We start from the raw sequence: 26,111 nt of genomic DNA on the forward strand, positions 1-26,111 counted from the left end.
CTGAATGGCTGAATTTGAAAGAAGGTATCCAGCTTAATAGCTAAAATATTATTATTTAACAAAATAAGAGAGGAAAACACCTATTGATATATTTTGTTGGAAGGGTGCCATTGTGATTTGTAGAAAGCTTCAGAAGATGTGAGAGAAGGTGGTACAGGGGTGTTGGGGATGGGATGGGGGAGGCAGGGCCATCAGGTGGGTGGTAGGAGTGACGTGGGCTGTTGGGAGTTCTATAATAAAACCTTCCCCCAGTGTAGACCTGACATAGGATGAAAAGCTAAACCCTTCTCCATACTGGGAGTGTTTCCTTCTGCCTGCCCAGGGGCACCTGGGACTTAGGGTCAGCTTAATTCTGGCACTGTTCTCTCTTGTGATTTTAGAACATTTTCTCGCTTGGCACCAATGATGCACAGATGTTGTGATTAACAGCTGCCTAGCCCAGTCATTGTCAAAAGGGGAGGTTCCTTTGTGTGATGAAATGTAGATATCAAATGATTGTGCAGCTTTAACAGACAGCTAAAGGCCCTGTTGCATTTGGAGGAATGGGACAAAACCAAAACCAAATGGAATTTTTTTCTTTTCCCACCCACCCTCTGTCCCCCAAAAGCAAAATATCTTTTGTTTTTCCAAAGTCATAAGAGGCACAAACAGGTAGCAAGAAGGCATCAGTGAAGCATCTCCCGCTGAGCACTCTCTTTGGCCCTGGTGAGTGATCTTTCCTCTGCTCAGGTGATGACAGTGGGTCCCCTCCGGCCAGTTCTCTCATGAATCTGGGATATTTTCAGTGCGATGGCTATGAGAGGGCTCAGTACTGCCTGCAAAAGGAAAAGGAAAGTCTGTGAACAACTCAAGTCAGTTACATTTTGGGGCATCTGGTAGATTTCCATGATAAGCATCTGGACTTAGATTCCAATTCACTGTTTACAGACAGAGTCTGCATGGGCAGGACATCTGTCCTCTCTCGACCTTTGCTTCATCCTCCACCAATGGAAGTTGGAATGGGCGAGGCAGGAGAGTAGGGGGAGAAGGTGATCTCCAAAGTCTTAACCAGCTTCAAAAGAAATTTATTTATAATAGGAAAATGTACAGCCCAACTACCAGATATGAGAGCACTGTATGAAGACAGCATTGTGAATTAAGGGAGTTCAGAAAACTCCCAGTTTTCTGCTGCTACACCCTCATCCTCACTACACACACACACACATAGACACACGAGAATAAAAGCTCATTCTTCATCCTAGGGCCATGGATTTAAAGAACCTACAATCCTGATGTTTCTGAAATGACAGACCAATTCATTGGCCAATGTTGCAGAAATAACTGATCATGCCTTCCCATCACATAACACTGGGCTTATGAGGCACCTCAGTGGGCTCCCTGGAGGAGGTGGGCATGCTTTAGAAGCCTGAGGAATAGGTTCTTGGGAAGGTGAAGGACATGAGGAGGAGGAAGACTCATTTCTTATTGTTTCATGGGATTGGGGCATTGTTTTCCGAGGTGTGGAGCGTGCAACACTCACGATTTTCAGTGGTGCATGGATATGGTATTGCTAATAAAACAGTGAGAAAATCAGTCTATTTTCCATTCCTCTTCAATCCTTCTGATTTCGTCAAGGAGAAACTCTGTTTGCTGCCAACCTTTAACACTTTAACCAAGATAGTGCATGCCTCAGGCAAGAGTTACCCAGCTAGAAGGTAAAGTCACTGCATGTTTTTATTGAATTCATGTTCATGATGTGCTTATATTTATCAAGTGGGATTGTTTTTTCCATGTAGAGTACTTTTTATAATAAATAAGTAGATTGAGGTGAAAACAAAGCGCGTCAATTTAAAGAGAAATATTGGCCATGCGTGGTGGCTCATGCCTGTAATCCCAATACTTGAGAAGGCTGAGGTGGAGGATCACTTGAGCCAGGAGTTTAATACCAGCCTAAGCAACATAGACCCCATCTCTACAAAAAACAAAAATCAGGCCGGGCGCGGTGGCTCAAGCCTGTAATCCCAGCACTTTGGGAGGCCGAGACGGGCGGATCATGAGGTCAGGAGATCGAGACCCTCCTGGCTAATACAGTGAAACCCCGTCTCTACTAAAAATACAAAAACTAGCCGGGCGAGGTGGCGGGCGCCTGTAGTCCCAGCTACTCGGGAGGCTGAGGCAGGAGAATGGCGTAAACCCGGGAGGCGGAGCTTGCAGTGAGCTGAGATCCGGCCACTGCACTCCAGCCTGGGCGACAGAGCGAGACTCCGCCTCAAAAAAAAAAAAAAAAAAACAAAAATCACCTGAGTGCGGTGGTGTGTGCCTGTAGTCCTAGCTACTCGATAGGCTGAGATGAGAGGATGGATTGAGCCCAGAAGTTCAAGATTACAATGAACTATGATTGCATAACTGCATTCCAACCTGGGTGACAAAGTGAGACCATGCCTGTCTCTAAAAAGAAAAAATAAAAATAAAATAAAAAATAAAGACACATACTAAGATAGAGATACTGATAGAAAAGAAGTTTGGGTAACACTAGGATAAGGGAAGAAACAAAAACTCTGTAATTCAGGAAAATAAAGCTTGCATTTTGGGAGGGGGAAAGGAATTCAGTTCCTTGTGGGCCCTAACCTATTCCCATGCATGAAGGGAGTACACGCATTCCAATCCACACAACAAGAACACAAGAAAATGCACAAGGTACAAGACAGCACAAGCAGTCCGTTGTGTCCTGAGTGGCATATAGATACAGAAGAATCCTGAGAGATGTGAGCCAGCCTTGTTGGGAGGGACCTAAATGCTAGGGTAAGGTGTAAGGATTTAATTCATTAGGCAAAGGGAGGCATTGAAGTGTTTTGGGTTGGAAGGTGACATCAGAGCTGTGCTTTGGAAATATTGATCTGGCAGCAGTTTATGGTTATAAGTATTAAATTATCTTACTCTATGAAGATGGCTAGATGGACAAGCTCACATAGACTCCTGGAAGCTGGAAGAAAAATGAAAATCTAGAACACAGGAAAGTGGCACTTTCCTCTGGTTCCATGTTGATCATCTTGATTCATAAAAACAGAAGGGATTCTTCTCCTCTTAATAACCCACTTGGTGCCCAGAAACATTTTATACTGACACATTTTGCCAGGACATATCCCATGTGATGCCAAGATAGAGGGATCTCTATTCTTTAGGAGCAAAGTGCCCATTTTGTACAGAAATTCAATTTTTAGCTTTGCTCCTCTTCTTGTCTTCTCTTCCCTCTTTCCTGCTCCCCCCTTTTGGTTATGTAATTCTTCATTAACACCTATCAAAGAAGTTAAACTCAGACAGAAAGAGAGCGAAGTCAAACTTAATCACTTTAGCTGAGGTTTTAGAGGGCAAATAAAGATAAACATATACTATGCTATTATTTTAAGAAAAAGCAATGGAAATGAATTTGAAACTTACAGAACTAAAGGATTGAAACATATTCGGTTTTACATCACTGTAAATTTCAAGATTTTTTGACTCCACATCTTTAAGTGGTGGTACCTTTTGGCAAAAGGGTGGGGAAGCAAGTTTTAACAAATATGGTAAACACCAGAGAAGTTCTCTGTACTGATCTCCACTTAACTCTACAAACTAACACATGCTTTCCACTTCAGTAAAACATCCTGACTCACATCCATAGCTCACTAGATGTCCGCGACCAATAGGTCACTCTCTAATACGCTCACCTACTTCTACCTTCAGCAGCTGAGTTCTGTGTTTATCAGGAGTCAGTTAAGTTTGTTCCCAATATGTTAATGCCTATTGTACTAATTATTGAGACTACGCAATTTAATTATATGTGAACCAATGAAATGTGAATGCAAATAAGATGACTTTTGTTTTCTATGAAAATTAAGTTGAGTGTTTTGCAAAGAACAGATAATGGTGATTAGCTAATCCTGTCAAATTAGATGTGGGTGAGACACTACAAAATATTGGGGAGAAATTTTTAAATTATAGAAGAATTATTTTTTCAGATTGCTTCACAATTTTCACTAAGTTCCTATTGTAATAAAAGGAATCAAAGACAGATATTATAGATGATGAATTACGAGTGGGAATCTTTTGAAGAAAGAGGATTACAATGGCAAACAGTGTGCCCATATTAAAGAAAAGGTCTTGGACCAAAATCAAAACATTGGCAAATGCATGTACACTTATATGTTTTATGATAAAAGTGTAATAGGATATCTGTGTGTATAGTGGACGTACTTAACTCTCTTTCTGGATTCATCAACCAAGCACTTGTCCCTTCTGTTCATGTCAGAGTAGAGGGCTTCTGTGGTACTTATGCAAGCTGAAGGGAAGAAGATGCCACATGAAGAAACCCCTGAACATGAGGATTCCCATCCTGAGCCAAGAGCCCTGGGCAAATCTGGCACAGATGCTGTGGAGTCATCTGCCTTCAGGGAAATATGAGTGTTTGGGAAGAAGCACATCAATGATAACTACCTCACTGATGTTCAGTCTTTTCAGCCATTTTCCAGGAACCACACAACTTCTTTAGATTTTGTATGATCCTAGGAAGGCCTGGGAAGAAGTCCCTAAAAATACCCAAGATTGAATTTTTTGCCAGCTTTGTGGAAAGGAAACTTCAAGTTAAGCTCTCATTTTTAAGACTAATGAACTAATTTATTTTTTCTTCCCTGAGTGTATAAATTAAATAGTCATGTGTCACTTAATGATGGGAACACGTTCTGAGAAATGCATCGTTAGGCAATTTCATCCTTATGCAAACATTATAGAGTGTACTTACACAAACCTAGATGATATGTATATATTTATTTATATATTGTTTTTCATATGGGAAACTAAATGTCCCAGCACCATCACTAAATATCAATTATTTCCCCTACTTGATTCACAATGTCAGTATCAAGTGCCATGTATCAGGTTTCTATACACGCTCCATTTCAATACTCTGGGGCCACCATAGAATATGTGGTCTGTTGTTGACAGAGACATCACTACACCATGTATGATGGTATATATGTGTTAGAATGAGTGGCCACATCATGAGGGAGGGCAGAAACTTTCTCTTATTCATTGCTAAGAAAAGTATCTACTGCTTACAAGATACTCAATACATCTTTGTGGAGTAAATGAATGATATATTTGATGAAAAGATGATGAGGCAAATAGAGACTCCTGTGGGCATTCCTGGAGGACATTGTGTACATGTGGGAGGGTCAGCAGTACTGGGATTTTACTCATGTTTTTCTTTAGAAATCACACCTCTGATACATGTAAGCTCCAGACACTTCTCTCATATCATCAACCACGCCTCATGGGGGCGGGAGTTAATTTTCCTGAGGCAATTGGACAGGCCATTGGAATGAGGAGCAAAAAGAGGGCTTATGAACTGTGGATGTGAGTTTTCTAACATGGAGCTGGAAGCACAGAATTTCAAAAGCAGAGAGGAATGTGGACTGATGATGTTTGATTTCTTCATGGCACAGATGAGAACGCTCAAGCCCAGTGCGACACAGGATTGACCCGCGGTCACACATCTGTTTGGTGGCTGAGCTGGGATAAAAACATAGAGTGGCCTTCTCTACTGCACTTTCCATCATACAGTTCTGCATATAAGACCTGAGAGTGACAAGGATAAAGAGAGAAAGACAATATGCACTGAATGGGGAGGAGCAGGGAAATTGTGGGATCGCCACCCTGTTGAACCAGATGAGTCCCACATCAGATGAGGAGTTGGGTAGGACTGACCAGTCTTCCTCCCTGACCAACACCAGGCAGACAGTGGGAGAAGAGGTGTTCTCAGTTATGTGGGTTATGTGAATGTCCTAGAAACTCCAAAATGACCCTTTGTGAATAAAGGAAATAAATTAATAGAGACTTTAATAAACTATGTTAGAGTATAGCATTGTTTTTCTAATTCCAGTGTTTTTTAGAGTGCCTAACATATTTTTTCTACAGTCAAGAGTAGGAAGCAGTGACTGCTTATCTTGCTCCAAACCAAGCAGGTCATGCATCCTTTCAAGATGGCATCTTCTGCCACCTTGCAAGGTTTTCTGGATGTTTGCTGTCCACTAACATGGACAGGCTACAGGGGGAATTGGATCCTCTCTCTATTTAAAGTTTTGACACTATGTTTATCATGAATTTTTTGGACACTGATTTTGATTTTAATTGCACTACAATATTTATATTGATTACTAAGTATTTTGGCATCTACATCCACTTAAATTTTGCACCCAGTTAACCTCACATTAATCCTAGCCCACATAAATCCTAGATTAGGTTTTAACTTGTTCATACTCCCTGGAAAGGCACAGAGAGTTTCTCTTTTTACTTTCTCTCCCATCTTCTGTTTTGCTTTATGTCATTGTTATAATCCACTTTCATGTAAAATTAGATTCATTTAAAAAAAAAAAAACCTAACAAACTGAACTTCTTAGCCTGGGACAAGCAATAGACAGGAGGGGTGTAAATGATCTGAATGTCAAAAGACTCAAAGTAAATACTTAACTAATTTTTTGGAGGAAAACAATACCCTAACCAGAATCATAATCACTTATCAAGCAAGATTTGTCAGAATTTTTGGAGGGAACCTAGTGCTGGGCTGGTCTCTATGAGGAATGCGCATTTGTACAGTCAGGGAAGGAATGGAGTCACGGGTGGAGAGTGAATAGGTGTGGATGACGATAATTACCATAGTTCATCTTTTGGGGCAGTCAGTACAAACCAGAGAATGCAGGTCATCCAACAACAGAAAACACTGACATTCTGACATCCATAAAATGGAGATTTATAACAAATGCCACTTTCTCCTGATCCCTAGGATCAACTAACAACACTCTCACTTTGTTTAAAACCTGCTAAACCTGAATGCCAGGCTTTCTTTCTGGATTTTATGCAAACATTCATTTTCAGTCAATATGCTGTTTGCATAGTCTAAGGCAGTGGTTCTTAAACTTGAACATGTACCAGTATCCCAAGATTGCACCGCTGCACTCCAGCCTGGGCAACAAGGGCGAAACTCCGTCTTAAAAATACAACACAACACAACACAACACACACACACACAGAACTATATAAACACAAAATCCAGGAACTGTCTCCACTCAACCCAGCCCTCCTAGGAGCACACTAGAGCTGGCAAAGCAGCTGTGCGGGGACATCACAAAGCAAAGAGGCTGAGACTCCAGGCCCACTTTGGCAAGGAGAACTCTTGGCTGAGTGGAGCCCTGAGAGTGTGCGCTCTTTCCCCTCCCATGTTGAGGGACTGCCAAGGCCCAGGCAGGGTTCTTCAGTGGCCAGATGGTGGAGGCTCACCCCACTACCTCCTTTCAGACCTACCCATGGTGAGGTTCACCCCAGGGTGGTGATGCTGCTTCTCTGGGAGAGGAGTTCACACTCTCTATACTTCCCATAACTGCCACCCCACAGCCTACTTGAGGTAACCAGTTACAAAGTAGCACAGTGGCATTCTCCAGCTTCCAGAGGGTACAGCCTTATAAGAAAGGACTAGCCCTTGGGAAAGGATTTGAGGACATAAAAGGGAATAGGAGGACTGAAAGAGAGACCACACTTCCTACTAGTCTGGAATTGTGGGGCTTGAGGACCGCCTCTGATAACATTCTTAAAGGATGGATTAAGGTGCATTAACTACGCCAGATTGAAGATGGGAACGCTGGTCTACTCCAATTTACTTTTCATAGGTGGGTGAGCACCCCATATTTTTTTGAAGGCACATAATAAAGACCTTAATTAAGGTCTTGGACTCTGAGGCCCAAACGTAGGTTCAAATACCAGTGACACTGTTTAGAAACAGTAGATTGTTCAAATTCTCAGGGCCAAAGTTTTCTTATTTGTAAAACATAGATGGATAGCGTGACTGCCTATAGCATTGGATTGTGGTGAGAATGAGATATAACACACACAAAACACATAGCATTCTGCCTAGTCCCCACACAGGGCGAGCACTGATATGTCCTGATGAACACTATTATTATTACCATTATCATCATCAAAGCCATAAGCCTGGCTTGCTATTAATAAAAAAGTAGGCTACAAGTGAGTGGACCTGCATACCAGTCCCAATAAGCTGAACTTTGGTAGACAGTCAACAATCCTAGCTTAAGTTTATTTGCCCATAAAATAAAGTTCATGTTATCTTTTTGATAAAAGACAAAAAGAGATTAAGAATGTTGAGGTGTTCCCAGCTCTTGGAGTGAGAAAGCCACTCAACTCAGAGGCAACATCTCTCTGTGTCAGCGGGAGGGTCAGTGACACACCCAATGGAGGAAAGCTTGCCTGCATTTTTGTGTGCACCATGCCCTATATATCGAGCCAGAGAGAATACAATCAGATTGCAGTTGCATAAGACAATGTTGACAAGAGAAGGAACAGACATCACAGCTTTTGGAACACATTCCTTAAGGGTGTATCAGATTCTAAAGAAGTTAGCAAAGACTTCCCTATTGAGCAAAGCAGAGTGGCAGAGTTGAGTTGAGGAGCAAAAGCAAACTAGAAGAGAACTTCTGCCACGAGGGCCACCTGAGTCTTATGGAGGAGGCAGTAGTGGGACAGTCATTAACACCAGGCACTAAAAACATGGAAATGAGCCCTGTAAATGAGGAGAGACTCTTCCCCACAATAGAAAGACTATTAGTGAAATTAATGGGTGTAATGCACACTTTATGAATGCAATTTTGACAAAGGAACATGTTCTTTTATGGCCTTTGCCTTTAGACTCAGCTGCCATTTAACCTAACATATTTAAAGTGTTTTAAATAATTGACCTTTTCCTAGTAATTGAAGTTGTGCTAGACTGTCTACCCACAATTTTAGCAAGGCTTTGTGCCTTGACAAAATCAGATTAGAACTTTCTTTACTTCATCCACGTTTATTTTGAATCTCTCAGCTCAGCTAGTATAATTGTGTGAAGAAAACAGTCTAACACTGCTGAGTTGATATTGAGGAAGGGTTTCTATGGAGATGCAAACTGAAACTGATTTTCTTGTTTCTTTTTTTGTTAATTGACCTGAGAAGCAGGAACAAGTCTTCAAGGATCTTGGCACATTTGTCTGGGTTATTTTCTGCATGCTTTATGATTTTCCTAAATGAGGAAGAAATAGAGGCCAGGCACCTCTATAAATGCATCCTATTTGGTTTGGCCTTAGAGGGTTTATCTGGTCTGGAGACAACGTCAATCCTGCGAAGCAGAGGTGGAAATAAGGATCCCAAAGGTCATCCATCACAGGACTTCTCACACTTTTATTTTTCGTTTTTTTTTTTTTTTTTTTTTTTTTTTTGAGACGGAGTCTCACTCTGTCACCCAGGTTGGAGTGCAGTGGTGTAATTTTGGTTCACCGTAACCTCCACTGCCTCCCAGGTTCAAGCGATTCTCCTGCCTCAGCCTTCTAAGTAGCTGGGATTACAGGCACCTGCCAACATGCCTGGCTAATTTGTATATTTTTAGTAGAGAAGGGGTTTCACCATGTTGGCCAGGCTGGTCTCAAACTAACTCTTGACCTCAGGTGATTCACCCACCTCAGCCTCCCAAAGTGCTGGGATTGGAGGTGTAAGCCACTGCAGCCAGCATCAGTTTTCTTTTTTTAGAGACAGGGCCTCCTTAAGTTGCCCATGCTGGTCTTCAACTCCTAAGCACAAGGGATCCTCCCCACCTCAGCCTCCTGAGTAGATGGCACTCTACAGGCTAATGCCACCACGCCCAGCATTAGGACTTCTCAAACTTTAATGTGCACATGAACCACCTGAAGAGCTTTTTAAAATGTAGAATCTGAGTAAGTAGATCTGGGCTGGGGCCTGAGATTCTGCATTTCTAAGCAGCAAACAGGTGATGTTGATGCTGCTGGTCCAAGAACTACCCTTAGTGTAGCAAAAGTATAAAGCACTGTTAAAAACAGTGTAAATGTATTTTCTTTTAAACTTTTTATCAACTCTTATCCATTAAAAGGAAAGCAAATTCATAATGACTGCAAATTCTGAAAAACATGGGTTGATATGAGTCAGAGCCAGCGGCTTGATTCAACAATCTAGAAACACTTACATGGTCAAAGACAGTGTAAAACGTAAAACTGGGAAATCTTAGTATATCATCAAAGTCTCTTAGCTTTTGTTAAACACCACACCGACTGTCCTAACTGTAATTCCCAAGAGTATAATTAAAAGCAAAGAAAAAGAACAAAACCAATAGAATTGCTACTTCCTAGGGAAACGGGGTGAGATTCCTTGGAGACTGGGTTTGAAGATCATTGTTAATGTGACTGAAATGCACTAGTACATTGTTACCAGCTCCCAGAAGCCCCATTCATACGGGCATGCAATGTCACAGCACTCCCTGGCTTGGAGTGACTACTGACATGTCACGTGTTTGCTTCCCATTCTTTGTAAGAATTCACCAGGGCTCATATTCATACTTTCTTTCTTCATCCCATTTATCCATTAACGTTTTCCCCTTTTCTTCTGACATAGTGCTGCTCTTCTGAAAATCATGTGTAAGCAATTGCTTTAAAAAGAAAAACGAAGAACCCTTCTGACAAGAAACAAAAGACCTGAAAAAGGAATTTGATTTCACAAATACAATCGTTTCCCTTTCATGTTTGGCTGCAATCAAAAGCTACGGAGTTCAATCTCAGAAGCCTAATGCTGGAGATTTCCAGAGAGATTTGATATTTTTTCCCCTAAAACATTACAATTCATCTATATATACAAATATACACAAATACAAACGTAATTTTAAATTTTACAGTGTGGATGGTTTAGCGAAACTCATGTTGATGCATGCTGTACTGAATGTAATCAGAAATTGTGAATAATGTGTCATATTCAGAAACCTGTAAGGCAAGGGTCAACAAATTATAGTCCTTAGGCCAAACCCAGGCCACCACCTGGTTTTGGTGCAGCCATAAAAATGGTTTTTATGTTTAATGGTTGGGGGAAAAAAATAAGATTTTGTGACATGTTAAAATTATCTTAAGTCAATTACAGTGCCTATAGTTTTATTGGAATATAGCTTCACTAATGCATTTATGTATTACCTGTGGCTGCTTTTGTGCAACAGTGGCAGTTGAGAAGTTGTAACACAGACCATACGATTAATGTTACAGGTTGAATTTGTCTTCCCTAAGTGCATATGTTGAGGTCCTAATTGCTAATAGCTCAGAATGTGACATTATTTTAAGATGGGGCCTTTACAGAGGTACTCATGTTAAAATGAGATCATTAGGGTGGGCTGTAATCCAACATAACAGGCGTTCTTATTAAAAGGGGAAATTTGGACCCAGAGACACACAAGAAGGAAGATGATATGAAGAGACACAGGGAAAAGATAGCCCTCTATAAGCCAAAAAGAGAGGCCTGGAACAGATCAACAGATCCTTCCCTCACAGCCCTCAGAGGGAACCAGCTCTGTCAACACACTCACCTCAGATTTCTAACCTCCAGAATGAGAAACAAGTTCTTGTTTTGTAAGCCACCCAGTTTGTGATACTTTGTTACATCAGCCCTAGCAAACTAATACAGCTAGCAAAGCCTAAACTATTTACTCTCTGGGCCTATTCAGAAAAAAACTTGACTCCTTCTCCAAGCAACCAATTTTTCTGTTTAACCCCTTGAAGCCAGAGAGCACATGCCTCCTGGCTAGTCAAGAAACTTCAGGGGTCCTTTCTTCAATGAACCTGCCTTTCGTCACACACCCACTCCAGTGTTCAAGCCCTTTCTCTCTGGTAAAAGAACTTGGAACAACCAATGGATTGCACATTATTTGGATGAAATGAAATCATTGAACAACTCCTACTTACTACCTCTTACTCCAAGCCAGGAACGTAGTGAATTTGTTCCATGAATGGAGAGACAAGTAGAGAAACTCCACTTCATCCTTGAACCTTCTGACAAAGCATGGTACATCTAAAATGCCATGTCATGAGAGCCCTGGGAGCTCTCAGAGAAGACCTAGGTTTTTAGAAGCTGTCAGTTCTCTTGGGACATTTCTCATGGATCCAGTTTGCTCTCTGAGATGGTAATTTAGAGGGAAAAGGACAAGTCAATTGCAGTATAAAACAAATTGCTAAGTAATCTGGGAATCTTTTATCCTCATGTGACAAGAAAACCAGTCAACAATTATTAATAAAAATCATGGTGGTGAAACCCCTTCTCTACTAAAAATACAAAAATTAGCCAGGCATGGTGACACATGCCTGTAGTCCTAGCTACTCGGGAGGCTGAGGCAGGAGAATTGCTTGAACCTGGGAGGTGGAGGTTGCAGTGAGCTGAGACTGCACCACTGCACTCCAGCCTGGTGACAGAGTGAGACTCCATCTAAAAAAAAAAAAAAAGGCAGAAACAATAACATTAATGACAATAAACATTTATTGAACATTTATTTACATGTCAGGTATAAATCAAAAACATAGTTCTAAGCCCCAAACTGACGGAATGGACATCTCCCTGCCCTCCATTATTGGCCAAAAGGATCCTGAAAACTAGTTCAGGCCATGACAGGAAAAGGGGATAGCATACGCCTCGATATATCCTCCTCTCTGGAGCTTAGGTGTTGACAGTTAGAGATTCTAGGACTGACAGAACAGACTCTTTGCAGCAATAAGATACTAAATTCCAACCTGACCCTGACACAGCATCAGATGACAGATAACAGGCACTGAAGGAAATCAAAGCATTTTACCCCAAAATATATTCTTGGACATAATTTGGAATGGCTCTACAAAGCCATCTTTTGTGGGGGAAATCTGCCTTCTGTAGAGAATCCCTGTCCCTTGCTAGATCTTTTCTGGAGAGTCTGACACCCTTTGAGGTCTAATAAGAGATATTTACCATCTATTCTCTCTGAAGCCTGCTACTTAGAGGCTTCATCTACATAACAAGAACCTCAGCTTCCACAACTTTCTTTATCTTAACTCAAACATTTGTTTATACTGACTTTACCTCGTCTGACAAAGCTTAACTTTTTCAACCAATTGCCAATCAGAAAATCTTTGAATCCACCTATGACCTGAAAGCCTCTCCTTCTTTGACATGTCCTGCTTTTCTGGGCCAAGCCAATGTATACTTTACATGTGTTACTTGTGTCTTTGCCTGTAACTTCTATCTCCCTAAAATGTATGAAACCAAGTATAAGCCAACCACCTTGGGCACATGTTCTCAGGACTTCCTGAGGCTGTGTCACAGGCCATGACCTTTAACCCTGGCAAAATAAAACTCTAAAATGATTAAGGCTCATCTTGGTTGTTTTCTTTGATTTACACAGGCATTGTGCAAAACTCTTTATGTATACGAATTACCTGATTTAATTATTAAAACAATATAAAATAAGAAGTATATCTATCTCAATTTGACTGATGCAGAAATTAAGTTGCCCAAGATCACAAAACTGGAAAATGGCAGAACTAGGACTCAAAACAAAAGTAGCTGATTTGAAAGCCCAATGTTTGTATCAGAGGCCATCCAGCCTTGATGGTATGCGAAAAAAACAAAATCTTCTTGGGGTGCTGCCTAACAATTTTAGCCACCTGAGAAAGTGACAGTGGTTTTGTCTTTTCCTCTGGCTGTTAAGCTGGTGTTTTTTAATTCTAATGCTTTGACAGTTTAGGGCCTGGCTGACTCTGGAAGGTTTTGTTCTTCCCAGGGTTAGCTAATTCCTAGAGATAGCAAACACCACACCCTAGAGCTTACCTTTCAGATGCAAACCAAACACTTCCTTTCTCAGCCCCACACAGGGCTCTCAAACTTGGGCCACTATTTCTCTGCCCTAACCACCCCAAGGGTAGGTACCAGGCAATTAGGGACAGTCCCTATGCCCCAGAGCCTGCTGAAATTATTCAAACAAGGTAATCCTAAACCTGCTCACCATGCTTTACCTTGCCTTTCCCACAGAATCCCCAAAAAGGCTTCACCCACATTTTTCCTTTGCTCATTCTGCCTCCTGTCTGACCCTGGCGCTTCCCTGTGTGGCCCTGTGTGCCGTGTTGTGCCCCTCCTCTTGGGAACTGTGAACAACAAACTATCAGTCATCTCAACATCTGTTGGCCTCCCCATACCTGAATAATAATGAAGTCTACATTTTAAGCCACTCTCTCAGCCTCATCTACCTTCCATCTCATATCATGACGGTATAGTACACAGACCCAGCCTGCCAAAGTATGCCTCATGTGATGATTTGTACCAACAAAAATGCTCAAAAATAAAACCAAAAACACAAACACGATACCAAAATTGTATAAACCTCTAACTGCTTTCCCTCCTGCCCAAGGCTTAAGCATTCTGGCATTGAGATGCTCCTCCCTGGAGTTTGTCAGGCCTGCCAGCATTCCTGGGAGTCAAAAACAAGGGATGGGAAACTCCCTCACCTGCATCTTGAACAGGAATTCTCATTCTGGGATTAGGGTATTGAACTTAAAATCAGCCAAGAGTAGACAGGAGAGCAAAAACAGCCACATTCTCCCCTTGACATCTCAGATCCTGTATTCTCCATGTGAATGAAGCATGACCATGGTGGGAAGCCCAGGCAAAGCTGCCTCCAGGCGCTGGCTAATTGCACACACTACTCCAGAGCTTCCTTCTGAAGGCCACAGCCAACCTCCAGGTTCACTGTCAGTCCCCATTTGTTAAGATACACTCTTATTTATTATATAAGCAAAGCAAATGATTTACTGTACACCAAGGAAGGACACCACTTCAAAGTAAACCGGAATCACCACCAGTTCATGACACCTGGGTAGCTTTCTCCTGAAAGGCACGGAAACATGATTGTGCTGTGCATCTGGGCTGGAACATAAAGGCTGCTGGGAAAGGCAGATTGTGCTGGACACGGCTTGTCAAACCCATTCATCTGGCAAGAGAAGTGATGACCAGTGACCTCTGGACTTGTGTGACTGCTGCAAATTCATTCATGCTCCTTTTTCAGGCTGAGTAAACAAGATCCAGCAAGACTCAGTGATTTGTGGATATAAACATCACTGGGTTAACCAATAGCTGGTTAAGCACGTGCTTTAGACGCGGTAAAACCGGCGCCAAAACAAAAGATATTTTGGTAAGAAGCTGATATTTAATATTTTAGAAATTAGGATAGCATTATAAGGAAAAAATCAAAATGTTTTTAGGTTTCCTTATATTTATTTTTAAAGCTAATTTTGTTTTTTAATTTTAAACGACATATAACAAAGTAGGGAGGAGATACAATTTTTTTTTTAAGAGTTCAGTCTTTCTCAACTGTAATCCAAACTTGACCCAAAGCCAGGATCAAGGCATGCCTTTTGGCTCTTTAGTGTTCTGTTCTTAAGACCACTGGTTCTTGGGATAAGCTGGCGATGCCGATATTCTTGCAAGATTTGGAATTAAGGGCCTCTTTTGTATATATTGCCATGAAGGGACATGTGAGATGGGCTGTGTCTGTGGGATTAACATGAGTGGTTCATGGTGGCAGTCCATAGTTTCCCACAAGTCCCAGACTGTGTGTAGTGTGGATACACAGGGCTTTGCATACTCAGTACCTTGAAAGGAGATCTGACCATAATGTTTGGCCAAGAAAAAGGCTTACAGTCATAAAAACTCTAAAAAACCCTGGTCTACAATAGACACTAGGCCCTGGCGAAATCTCCCAGATTCCTAACCAAGGGAGTTTTTTACATGCCATCAGATGACCAACCCTCCCAGGGGTGTTCTCAGCTCCAGGGAAAACAGTATGCAGTAACGGCAGAGTATGAGTCCAGATTTCAATATCTAAGGAAGGAAAAGGACTGTTTGCCCCGGTGTTTTGTTTGCCTCTTCAGAAAGTACTCATCTAAGCAGAAATAGAAAAAAACCTATACATCTTTGCATCCTTCCAAGTTTAATTCCCCTCCAAGAGCCAGTTATGAAAACACAGCCGTATTAAATTCCTGTCTACGCCGCTGGGGGAATCTAACCCACCTGACCAGAACTTGTTTCTTCTTTCTTTAAAAAAAAAAATTATAATTACAGAACTAAAATTTTAAGACTGACACTTACTTTGAGACATTATCCTGCTCAATACTTTCTACTCTTTCCCCTGTTTTAAAATTATTTGAATATATGCAGGCAAAGAGACTTAGAAAAGCACAAACCAGCCATCCTAGTTGGGCAGGAGGCTTGACAGTTGAGAAACGGTTCTAACAGTCAACCTGAATGTCTTCCAGTTCAGCTTCAGTTTATTTCCTCAAATTACATATTCATTAGTTATGGAGAACAGCTGGTCCTCTTTCCCCGCCTCACATTATTCCTTAGATTCCTGAAAACCTCCAAGTCATGCCTCTCGTCTAAGCGGAAAGAGCCAGCTCCTTAACTTGGTCCTAGAGGTTAGAGCCCAACTCTCCACCAAGTGTTTCTCTTCTAAACTCTCTCGTCAACACTTTGCCCTCCCCCATAGTTCCAAAGTGCAGCCATACCGACCAAATTCTGAGGAGAAAAATAAAATGAGGTATTTCCTCATGTTTTCTCTCATACATATGGCTATTAATATATCCTTGCTCAGATTTCCTTTTTAAATAACAACGTTTTTATTTATTCTTAAAGTTGAATTTGTTTTCATTTTTAACTACATATGGGAAAGTAAGGAGAGGAAATGTAATTTTTTTTCAGGGTTTGGGGGGCTATAAACTGTAATCCAAAGTTGACCCAAAACCAGGACCGAGGCACAACTTTTAGCTCTTTAAATCACATATACCTGGTATGATCCCAAAATCACGCTCTCATACACACATACATGTACACACATATACATATACAAAAGTCTTTATCTTGTCATGAAAGTACATGGCTAAGTGAATGAGAATTTGTGTCACTTCTGAACTCCATTCTGTTTCTCTTTCACATCATGTGTATTATATTTATTTCTACTTTATTCCCCAAGTTTTTGACTACTCACTCTAGATCCCTTATGAACTAGAAAAGATATCCAATATTTATTTAGAATATTATTTTCACAATGTTTCTAAATCCTATTCATTGCTAATTCAAAATTAGTACAGAAAACTGGTTGTTTTTAAGGCACTATTCACTTTTATAACTGTTGTTAAAGGAAAAACCTTAAACAAATTAAATTTAAGAGTTTAACTGAGCAAAGAACGATTCTTGAATCAGGCAGCCTTCAGAACCAGATAGGTTCAGAGCAACTTGGAGCTGCCACGAGGTCAGATAACATTTATGAACAGAAAGAGAAAAGTGAAGTACAGAAAGCAGAAGTGAGGTCCAGAAACAGCTGGATTGGTTACAGCTCAGTTTTCGCCTTATTTGAACACATTTTGAAAAAGTGGCTGCCTATAATTGGCTGAAACTCAGCTGCTGTGATTGGCTGGGACTCAGCTACTTGTCACAAGAGTAGGTTACAGTCTGTTCAGTCTGTTTACACATCCAGTTATGTCATAGTTCACTATGTATGGAAAAACCTTTAGGCCGAACTTAAATTATGTAAGGAGTCGGCTTTAGGCTGAATTTCTCTTAACAGTGTGGAATAACAAATACATTTGGTGTTTGTCCTCAATTTCTGGCACAGAGCTCCTAAACTTTGGAACTTCCTGAATGATAGGAGTGTCCTTTGTTATTTCAGCCACAGCAGACTTTATGCTAATGAGGGACTCTTGGTGGGCCCCAACATAGTTTCAAATGGAGGGCTGGCTGCCAGAGGAACCAAACAGGTGGCTGTCACGTTCAGCCCCACCCCTACAGGGAGGGGAGCAGGGCTGGAGACCAAATTCAACCACCAAGGGTCAATGATTTAATCAACCGTAATTACCTAGTGAAACCTCCATAAGAACCCTTCAACAGGGTTTGAAGAGCTTCCAGGCTGGTGAACACATCAAGGTGCTGGAGGGTGTCTTACTCAGAGAGGCCATGGAAGCTCCACACTCCTTCTCCACACCTGGTCCTATACATTTCTTCCATTTGGCTGTCCTGGGTTCTAGCCTTTATACTGAACCAGTAATGCCAAGCGAAGCACTTTCCTGAGGTCAGTGGGTCATTCTAGTGAATTGTTAAATCTGAAGGGGGGGTTGTAGAAAACCCTAAATTTGTAGTTGGCAAGGCAAAAATGTGGGTAGCCTGTGCACCCTATTTGCAGCTGGCATTCCTACTAGAAGCAATCTTGTGAAAGTGAGCCCTTAACCTTGTGGGGTCTGGGCTAAATCCAGATAATATCAGAACTGACTTGAATAGAATTGTTGCACCCAGTTGGTGTCAGAGAATCATAGAATTGATTGATATGAGGAAAAAGCCTCTCAATAACACTGAACTGAGGCTCCAGAGGTAGCCTTGGACTCAAGTACAAGTAAAAAGAAATTCTCTTCTGGGCCTTCAACATTAACATGGGCAACATGGATTTTGTTATAAGAAAGACTTAGTTTGAACCTCCAATCCAGAAACTACCCACTCCATGAATCTGAATTGCTCCCTGACTCAGTTTCCTTTCCTGCAAAAGCAGGATAATTCTGCCATGGGGCCACTGGAACGATGAATAAGATAAAGGATGTATCTAGAATGGAGCCTGCATATTGTAGGGACCTTAAAAATGGCATTTATTTTATTCAAAACCTCAGTCATAGGAGGAAACCCGATGATAGCACCAACATTCATCCTGAATACAGAATATTTCAGCTTCTTGTGTGATATAATTGGGCTGAGATATTCCGAAGTAATTAATGGTCAATATTGCAATAATTTGGCAAAACTACATTGGGCATTTACCACGTACCAGGTGCACTGGGGATACAGGGAACTAATCTGACAAAGTTCCAGCCTCCTGGTGCTTCCATTCAACTGGGTGGAAATATATATATATGATGAGGATAAATGCCATAGAGAAAGCAAAGCAGGGTAGGGAGGTAAGAAGTACCTGCATGTGAGGGCTATTTTATATCAGGTGGCCAGGGACACCGTTACCGAGAAGTAAGGAGATAAGCCATGCAGATGTCGGAAGGAAAAGCATTTCAGGCAGAGGGAACAGCCATCATAAATAACACAAGGCAGAGCGTTCTCATCATGTTCACCAAACAGCAGGTGGAGTGGAGAGAGAAGCGGGAAAAAGAGATAGCAAATGAGGTCAGAGGGAGAAGGGGGTCATTTCCAGTATGTCATTCAAGATCATGGTAAGGGTTTGGGCTCTTCTCTGAATGAGGTGGAGGGGAGGATTTTAGCAGAGCTATGAGGTGTTCTAACATGTTTCAGGAGAATCACTCTGATTGCTATGCTGAGAACAGGGTGGGTAGAGAATGGGCAAGTGTGGAGGGAAGGAGACCAGTTAGGAGACTATGTACCGCGCTAGAGAGAACAGCGCTTGGCCCTGGGTGGAAATGGTGGAGGTGGTAAGATGGGGTCAGATTCTGGGTGTGTTTTGAAGGTCACATTGATAGGATTTACTCTTGAATGAGAAGGACTGAGGCATGAAAGAGAGGAAAGAAGAAGTCAAGGCTGAATCCTAGGGTTTTTTGGCCTAACCATTTGGAAGAATGGAACTGCCATTTACTGAGATGGAGAAGAATGAAATAAGCAGGATGCTGGAGTTTGTTTTGGAGGCGTGCACAGGAGGCTGGTGGGAATTCACTGTTGCACATGTCAAGTTGGTGATGTCTGTAAGACATTCAAGTGGAATCCAATAAGCAACATAAATAGAAGTCCAGGAGACAGAGATCAATGTGTGGAACGGTATTAAAAACAGGTGCCGTTCATTCTACAGTTTTAAAGAATTCAAGGTCCTGCTGCTAGCACTTCACAGTTCACTTAGCTCTTTGCTATTCAACGAGTGGCTCCTGGACCAGCAGCAGTGTATTGCCTGGGAGCTTGTTAGAAATGCAAAATCTCTGGCCCCCCTCATACCTGAGTCAGACTCTACATTTTAACACATTCCCAAGGTGACTGACCGGTAACTAAAGTTTGAGATGCACTTGTCTAATTAATATCATCCGGGAAACTTTTAAAAATCTACAGGTCCCACCTCAAAACAAAGTAGAATCTCTAGGACTGGGGCCAAAGCATAGGTACTTTCACCAAGCTGCCCGAGTGGTTCTGATGTGCAGCCTGGGCTGAGAATCACTGAGCTGACTCTTCTCATTTCTGTATGTTCCCTCTTTCAAGTTTCATTGCTAGTGTTCTTAGAAAGCCATCTCCACAGAGATATGCGGTTCTAAGAGAGGATGCAGGCTGGTAGCTAGAGTAATCATGTCTCCTGGTTTATTGGGGACAATCTAAACATAATTATAGTTATTATCTTTCACTCACAAAAGTACAGATCCCCAACTTTTGCTGGTTCTACTTAATGATTTTTCAATCTTATGATGGTGTGAAAGCAATACACATTCAGTAGAAACCGTACTGTGAGTCCCTATACGACGATTTTTTCACTTTCAGTATAGGATTCAATCCATTTCATGAGATATTCAGCACTTTATTATAAAATGGGGTTTGTGTTAGATGATTTTCCCCAACCATAGGTTAATGTAAGTGTTCTGAGTTTTTGTTCAAGGTAGGCTGAGCTAAGCTCTGATGTTCCGGAGGCGAGGTGTATTCAATGCGTTTTCAACTTATGATGGGTTTATTGAGGTGTAACTCTGTTGTAAATCTAGGAGCATCTGTATTCTGGTTTAGATTACAAATCATATATTCTCCCTATGTAAAACAAAATGGCTGTGTACTTTATTTCTGGATTACGAAGTCTTATTAAGAACAGGTAGAACAAAATGACAGATGACCTTCGATTTGACAGGTGAATAAACATGAGGGACCTGGTGCTTAGGTATTACTCGTTAAAGCCTTCTAGGTACAACTTATCAAAAATACATACTTAAAGCCGGGTGTGGTGGTTCACACCTGTAATCCCAGCACTTTGGGAGGCCGAGGCGGGTGGATCACTTGAGGTCAAGTGTTTGAGACCAGCCTGGCCAACATGGGAAACCCCATCCCTACTAAAAATTCAAAACAAGCCGGGGATGGTGGCCAGCATCTGTAGTCCCGGCTACTCAGGAGGCTGAGGCAGGAGAATCCCTTGAATCCAAGAGGTGGAGGTTACAGTGAGCTGAGATCATGCCACTGCACTCCAACCTGGGTGCCAGAGTGAGACTCTGTCTCAATAAAACAAAAACAAAAAATATTTAAATTCCTCAATTTTCAGGATGACTGGGGGAAAATCAGGCCCCTCCCGAGGACTGGGGTGAGATGGGATGTGACTATATTCTGCAGTGAAAATACTAAAGCCAAGGGTTGATTAGCCACAGGCTGATTATCAGTCTGTGATTTTCCTAGCCCTTAACAAAACTTCTCCTTCCTTTTCCTTTTGGATCTTCTATTGTTCCTTAACTACTCCACCCACAGGCTGAAAAGGACAAGGGAAGAAGGTCAATGAGAAGCTAATTTACCAGCCCTGCTAATAAATTGGATGGGAAATAAAATGGAAACAATTGTACTGTTTCTGGTTACCTGTGATTTTAAACGCTTTTGGCTCATTCCTTTTTCCAAATGATTACCAGCTGGTTTGAGGGTTCACTGAAGGCCTACTGATTTGTGGTAAAATTAAAATAAACTTGTATTTTAAAAACTAGGTAGTCTTCCAGCAACAAGCCTTTGGAAGCTTTCCTTCCTGATTTACCAGGGACACACAGTGGGATCAGGGCAAGCACCTGCTCATTTCATCAGGGCCCTCCCCGGCCCGTCCTCTCCTTACCACCAATTCATAGGCACACATGGATAGAATTTTAAAACAATATTTTTGATGTAGATAAGAAATTATTTGACATTAACTTAAAACAAATAGCATAATCACTGTTCTACAAAAGGATGCAAATGGAAAATCTACATGTGAGAGTATGGTCTAAATGCATATAGATTATATCACAAGTTTTCCTAATTGCATCACTAGGATTGTTACGAGTACGTCTGCAAGGCAATCAGTGTAAATGTTTAAAATATGCTCTGTTCACATGTGTTCAAAATGTCTGGAAAAGAAACTATCCATGGGCAAAGTAAAATAGCCAGATGCTAATAAGCCAGTTGAAGGGAACTCTCTGTTCTCTTGCAAAATAATTTGAGTGTAGATGGCTATTGAGTTAGCGTGGGTAAAACATTAAAAACTCCCTGTTGAATTGGAACAAGATTCACAATGGAATCTTTGCAGATTAGAGAAGGTGGAAGGGGTTCTTTCTGTAGCTGAGAAAGCAACACAAGCAGGTCTTTCCAGTCAGGCCCTGATCAGGAATAACACTAGCAGCTTCAGGAGTACATCTTACTTTGATCTCTGTTCACAGTTAATCAAAGGCTTTTTGGAAGGCAGAAGCAGGTGGTCCTGGAAAGCAACCTTATAAGGAGCCTCCAAAATGCTCCAACTTAAAGGCTTAGGTAGAGTTCAGCAGTAATTAAGACAGGTTGGCCTGCGGAGAGAATCTTCTTGCTTTCCCTTAGGTGGTTACATTTCTTTTAAAGTCTTTATGATATATCCTGACTCAAATGTATTATGCAATAGGGCTTAAGTTGGTGAGTGAATGATGTATGGTATTTTAACAAGGAGTTCTATTTTAATGTAAAACTTTTAGTTAGATCATGTGCTACATCCTCGGGGGCCCGTCTAGCCAGGTCTAGGATAACTCTTGTTTCTGAGAAGGGAGGGCAAATCAGCAATTGCAACAGGAACGTCAGTGAAGGGATTCACCAACCCCTCAAAGTGGCAAATTCTTTCCACCAACAGGATGAGAAATGTGCAGTCATGGGGACCAAAACCAGCATGACTTATGTTTCCTTTACTCACACGACCTTCTAAGAGTAGGCTGATGGAGGTTTTCAGCTTCAAAGGAAACCTTGGGGCGGGGCGGGGGCGGGGTGGGTTGGAGGATCAAAAGCACTGCTTTTGTGGACTGCCTCAGGGAGAGACTCATGTGTGTATAGGATTGTTGTGACACTTGTCTAATGGCCTGATCTCAGTCCAGCGTGGAAGGTAAATACAAATAAGCAAATATCACAACCACTTACCCTGTGCAAATAGGGAAAAGAATGTTGAGGAAAAAATAGCCCGGAGTCAGAGTGAGTCAGAGTTGGTGAGGCCAGGAATATCATTCCTCACCCTGTACGTAGCTCTGGACTTTTAGGCCCCTGCTTTAATCTCCTTCCCCAACATGAGATGTAGAATAGTGTTTTATTCGGAAAGATAGGGTAAGCTTCAAATTCTTGCATGATTTGGTACTATCTTGGGCGAAATGTACTCACTAACAAATTATTTTGGCAGAGTTTGGCCCATCCCCTGCATGGAAAGGCTATGATCCTGAGAGGAAGAGCCAAGGGCTTCATGCTGGCCACGTGCTTTACCCACTCATGCTCCTGGTTAACCCTGAGAACAGTTCTCAGCCCCCTCCAGCCTCTCCTGTCCCATCTAGGATGATTTTACTCCAGGCAGATCTCCTGGCTGCAGGGTCAGGTGTAAGGATCTTAGCACCCATTGTTACCAAGTTCTTTGAGACCCTCCAAAGAAACTGACCATGAAAAAAAAAAAACACAACAACAAACAACAAACAACAAACAAAACAAAAACAAAACACTAAACTACTGACAAAGAAAGAAAACCCTCCCAGGTATCTTACTCCATCAGGGCAAATTATAGCTAGAAATTCTGAGCACCTTTAACATCAGTAGCAGTGAGTATTTCTCTGTTTCTCTACTTTTCCATAAAGGAAGTATGGCAGGTAGAACAAATGTTTTCATCTCAAAAAATCATCTCATCAAGGACCTTGCTTCGAAACCTAGATTGAAGACCAAGAAGGCAGGAGCAGCCAGCTGTATAGCTTGAAGTACCCAACATTAGAGTGGGTTGTTTCTGGTATTAACTAATGTTGCCTGGAGCGTTAATGCATATGGGAGTGGAGAGGCTTATGGTTGTGTTATTTATGATTTTTCCCAGTTCTTAATTTACCTTATTGTTGAAAACATGAGGAGATTTTGCCAAACACAATCTAGCTGAGCCTTGTTAATGTCCTTCCTTAACTTAAAAAGCCACCTATATCCTCTCCTCTCAGAGTGGACAATATAGCACTCTCAGAGACAAATCCCATCTGTATTGGCACCTCAAGGTCATGGTCCAAATATCTGGAGATTCAGAATTTACATGAGCATAGTCAAGGCTCTGAGAGTTTCACCAGTTTGACTCTAACGCTAAATTTCCTTGTCTATAAAAAGGTGCCTTTTCTTTACCCAATTAACAAACCACTGAACAGTCAAGAGAGGACAGTTGTTTGGGACATGCTGGTCTAAACGGATTACAAATCGATGAGAGAGAGCAATTTTTCTGTTTCAAACACTATAATGAATGAATTAAACTTGCTTGGAGTTGCACGGAGCTTGTCCTCCAGCTGAAATTATCACGTACCTTTCCAGAAGGTAAAATAGCCCCATTAAAGCCCCATGGAGCTAAATTTTCCATGAGCTGCGAGACACACTGCTGGGAGCACAACTGTTTCTGTACCTGTGGCTCCTGGTCATGGCCGCTGGGGTCCCTCTCGTAGCTCTCTGCATACAGTCTGAGGGTGGCCCGCACACCACTGGAGGAACTGAGCCGGAAGATGAGCCGTGATGCATCCGAGAAAATAATCCTCAGGCCCTGAGACCGAGAACATCCAGAATGGAGCAGTGAGCAAATGAATACATAAATAATAATCATTAATACCTGTCATAGAAATCAGAATGTTTTTATACCTCAACACAATCAGAATCAAGACTATTTATGTATTGGCTCTGGACACAGGGCATGCGATGAACCTACTTAGAGTTACCCATTTGTCTCTTTATTCTACTTCCATTGCTTTGTGGTTCATGTGGGAAAAGAGGAGCAAAGCTGTGAACAGATATACTTGAGTTCTCTTGGGCTGGTGATATGGGAATCAGAAAGAAGTGGAAGTCACAAAGATGAAATGATATTCAATAAATATTCTCAGGGCCAAAGTTTGTCCCTTGTAAATCTGTGGATGCATGAAAGGAGCCAATTTGTCTATTACAGTAAGATGGATTGCCCATATTAAAGTTACCCCGGCATGAGGTTAGGCTGCAGGTTCCTCTGCTGGCAAGGGAACCCTCCAGTGAAGTGCCCAGGGCTGGAGCCTCAGCTAGGCTCTGAAAGTTGCCAAGTACACTGCCATCCTTTTGTCTCTGTCCTTTCTTCCGTCAATCAAGAAAAATGACAAGTCTCAATTATTTTAGGAGGTGTATTTGCCAAAGTTAAGGATGCACACCTGGGAGACAGGTCCATGCCTTTCTCCGAAGATGATTTTGAGGGCTCCAAATTTAAAGGGGAAAGGGCAGGATATTGAGAAGTACACAATTTTCATGTAAGAGGTGGGTAGGGAAAAATAGTCATTCATGCCTTTGTCTGGCTCATTGAAGCTGCATTTTTTTTTTTTTTAACATAAGATGACACGGACAAAGGAGGCAGAAGAAAATTGCAGGGAATCTGCATTTTACATAACAGACAAAACTGGGCCAGGGGAACAATCACATGTGCATTTATGTCTGGCAGGCCAGGGGTGGCCGCACCTATAAAGTATCAATTTGCATTGCCATGGTGAAATTTTAATAGAAACACCTTTAGAGTAAAGATCTAGTAGCTCACCAGGAATTCCCTTGTGGGCAAAACATGGGGGAGGCACGTAGCTTTTCATCTTGTAGCCATCTTATTTAGGAACCAAAAGGGGGAGGCAGGTTTGCGTGACCCAGTTCCCAGCTTGAATTTTCCCTTTGGCTTAATGAGTTTGGGGGTTGCAAGACTGAATTTCCTTTCACACTTCCTACCTGACTTTTTCTTTGGCCTGACCACCAGAGTGGGGTGGGGTCAGAGCTGTGGCCACACCTACTAGTGCTGCCTAGGATCAATTCCTCATTGGTTCAGCACAGCTCCATTCGCTATATATCTCTTCTCAGTAGAGGCAGGGATATTGTAAAATTATGACCATAAGATCATACTGTGACTTCTGTTGAAGGAAATGTGTTCTCCTAAGACAACTGATAAGGTAACTCTTGTTAATAAGCATATTGGCAGGGGCCGGGGAAGGAAGAGGAGGGAACAAAATAATATATCTGGTGACTTGTTATTTTGGAAAACTTAGATGTCTCAGGAGACATTGATATCATGCATTCTCCCA

General features: G+C 41.7%; 1 protein-coding gene across 2 annotated transcripts in view; it reads right to left on the minus strand.

The window, feature by feature from the left end:
- Positions 1-614: 614 nt before the first annotated feature.
- The window catches only part of PGM5 (phosphoglucomutase 5), a 178,761-nt gene continuing 153,264 nt past the window's right edge, over positions 615-26,111 (minus strand). For both annotated transcript variants that reach the window (XM_033237162.1, XM_033237161.1), the window contains exons 11-12: positions 24,443-24,577; positions 615-815 (exon numbers count right to left, since the gene is read on the minus strand). In XM_033237162.1, coding sequence (XP_033093053.1) covers positions 726-815; positions 24,443-24,577 — 225 coding nt within the window. In that variant the 3' untranslated portion in view covers positions 615-725. The remainder of the gene's footprint in view (positions 816-24,442; positions 24,578-26,111) is intronic.

The sequence above is a fragment of the Trachypithecus francoisi genome, unplaced genomic scaffold, assembly GCF_009764315.1.
Source record: "Trachypithecus francoisi isolate TF-2019V2 unplaced genomic scaffold, Tfra_2.0 Lachesis_group16, whole genome shotgun sequence".
Classification (NCBI taxonomy): Eukaryota; Metazoa; Chordata; class Mammalia; order Primates; family Cercopithecidae; genus Trachypithecus; species Trachypithecus francoisi.